This window comes from Apis dorsata, unplaced genomic scaffold, assembly GCF_000469605.1.
Source record: "Apis dorsata unplaced genomic scaffold, Apis dorsata 1.3 scaffold_894, whole genome shotgun sequence".
NCBI lineage: Eukaryota > Metazoa > Arthropoda > Insecta > Hymenoptera > Apidae > Apis > Apis dorsata.
This window is the reverse complement of record NW_006264009.1, coordinates 91,202-92,827: the sequence shown is the minus strand read 5'-3', so window position 1 is coordinate 92,827 and position 1,626 is coordinate 91,202. Positions and strand designations below refer to the sequence as shown.

General features: G+C 55.1%; 1 protein-coding gene across 1 annotated transcript in view; it reads right to left on the bottom strand.

The window, feature by feature from the left end:
- The window catches only part of LOC102677076 (inactive tyrosine-protein kinase 7-like), a 46,289-nt gene that overhangs the window by 4,001 nt on the left and 40,662 nt on the right, over nucleotides 1–1,626 (bottom strand). The window contains exons 3-5 of the mRNA XM_031514106.1: nucleotides 1,087–1,210; nucleotides 219–652; nucleotides 1–142 (exon numbers count right to left, since the gene is read on the bottom strand). The exon at nucleotides 1–142 is cut by the window's left edge and continues 167 nt beyond it. Of these exons, the coding sequence (XP_031369966.1) occupies nucleotides 1–142; nucleotides 219–652; nucleotides 1,087–1,210 (700 nt within the window). The remainder of the gene's footprint in view (nucleotides 143–218; nucleotides 653–1,086; nucleotides 1,211–1,626) is intronic.

The window sequence follows — 1,626 nt, the reverse complement described above, 5'->3', positions numbered from 1 at the left end:
TTGGGATCCCTCCAATAGACTCTCGGAGGCGGGAGACCGGATGGTTCCAAACAGCTGACTTGCAACTCCTGCTCCTCGCCAACCACGGCCACTTGGTTCGACAACAGGGGTTCGAACGAGGCCGCGGAGAGGTTCATCAGATCTGAGACACACGATTCGTCGAAATTCCACGCCGTCTACTTATCATCTACTTCGTCAAAAATTCAATTATCCCTTACAAGCTATTTGAAGATCGACCGTGTAGCTGATCGTGCTCTCTCCCCGATCGCCGTGACAGGAGTAGAATCCTTGGTCTCTGTGCTCGGCGGATCGTATGACCAGCGTGCCATTCTCGAACACGGTCCTCTCGTCGTCGGTCTCGAGCGGCCCCATGTCCTTGAAGAACCACTGGACGGAGTCAGCGTCCTCGAACACGCAGTGGAGAACGGCCGGCTCGCCCCTCTTCGCGATCAGGTCCCTCGGAACGACCTTGACCGAGGCGGTCTCGTTGCTCGAGACGATCAGAGGGAAACTTTCCATTTTTGGAGAGGACCCGGCGTCGTTCTTCGCGAGGCAGTTGTACATACCACTGTCCTCGGCCACGGCTCGGTGCACGTGCAGCTTCTTCTTCTTGATCTCGATCCGATCGCTCCTCGCCACCGGCTCGCGGTTTCTGCGAACGATAAATAAATTCATCCGAGGATGAACGAAACTCCCCTTCCCCAGGGGGAGGAGGGGATCGAAGGACGAAGAAAGGGCCGAAGTTTGGAGCGAAGGATGGATGGATTTTTTTCATCGATAGAGGGGTTGGGAAGGAGGAATCTCGTCGAGATGTCGACGCGAGAGGGTTGCAAACTCGCAAGGGCGAGGTGAAAAGCTAGCGAGGGGAAAGAAAGAGAGAGAGAGAGAGAGGGTGAAAGGAAAATGTCGCTTGATAATTCAAGGGTAGTTGCGTAAACGACGGGTGTCAGTTACGCGACGCGAGATTGAAGTTCAGTGGAGAGGAGTTGGTTGGTTTGCCCTCCTGAGCCTCGCTCCACGTATTATCAGGCTGTTATTTCCGCGATGGCGGCACGGTTAAATAAACGTGCAAGTTATGTAACGAACCTGAACCACTCGTACTTGATGTCCCCGGAGCCGTCGACGTGACATCGAAGTTCAATCTCGCCTCCCACGCGGATCGCTGAGGGTAGCTTGGGCTGCTGGAGTTGCACGCTCGCCTCGCTGATCCCTGAAACAGAAATTGTGCGCGAATCGATCAGGCCTTGCTCGCGAATAATTTAACCGTTTCCAACGCCGCCCGCCGCGTTCTCTTCCTCGTTTTACGCATGCAAATTTCATTCGATATCGGTAAATACTTTTAGGGGGGGCGGCCGATTCCTTCCTACCCACGACGCGGTTTGTATCGACCCTCCTCCTCCTCCTCCTCCTCCTCCTCCTCTCTTCTTGAGGAAAGGAGGAGCGGAAAAGGGGCTCCCGGCGAAAGTTGAGCGGTGGTAAACAGCGATGGACCAGCGGCGGCACGGTGAAGAGCCGGCGGCATCTCAGTTCGTGGATCGGGAAGAATCATTTTCAAGAGCAAGGTCGTTTGCGGAGCACAAAAAGCGGGGGACGAGAAGCAGAGGGGAGGGAGAGAAAGGGAAAAAA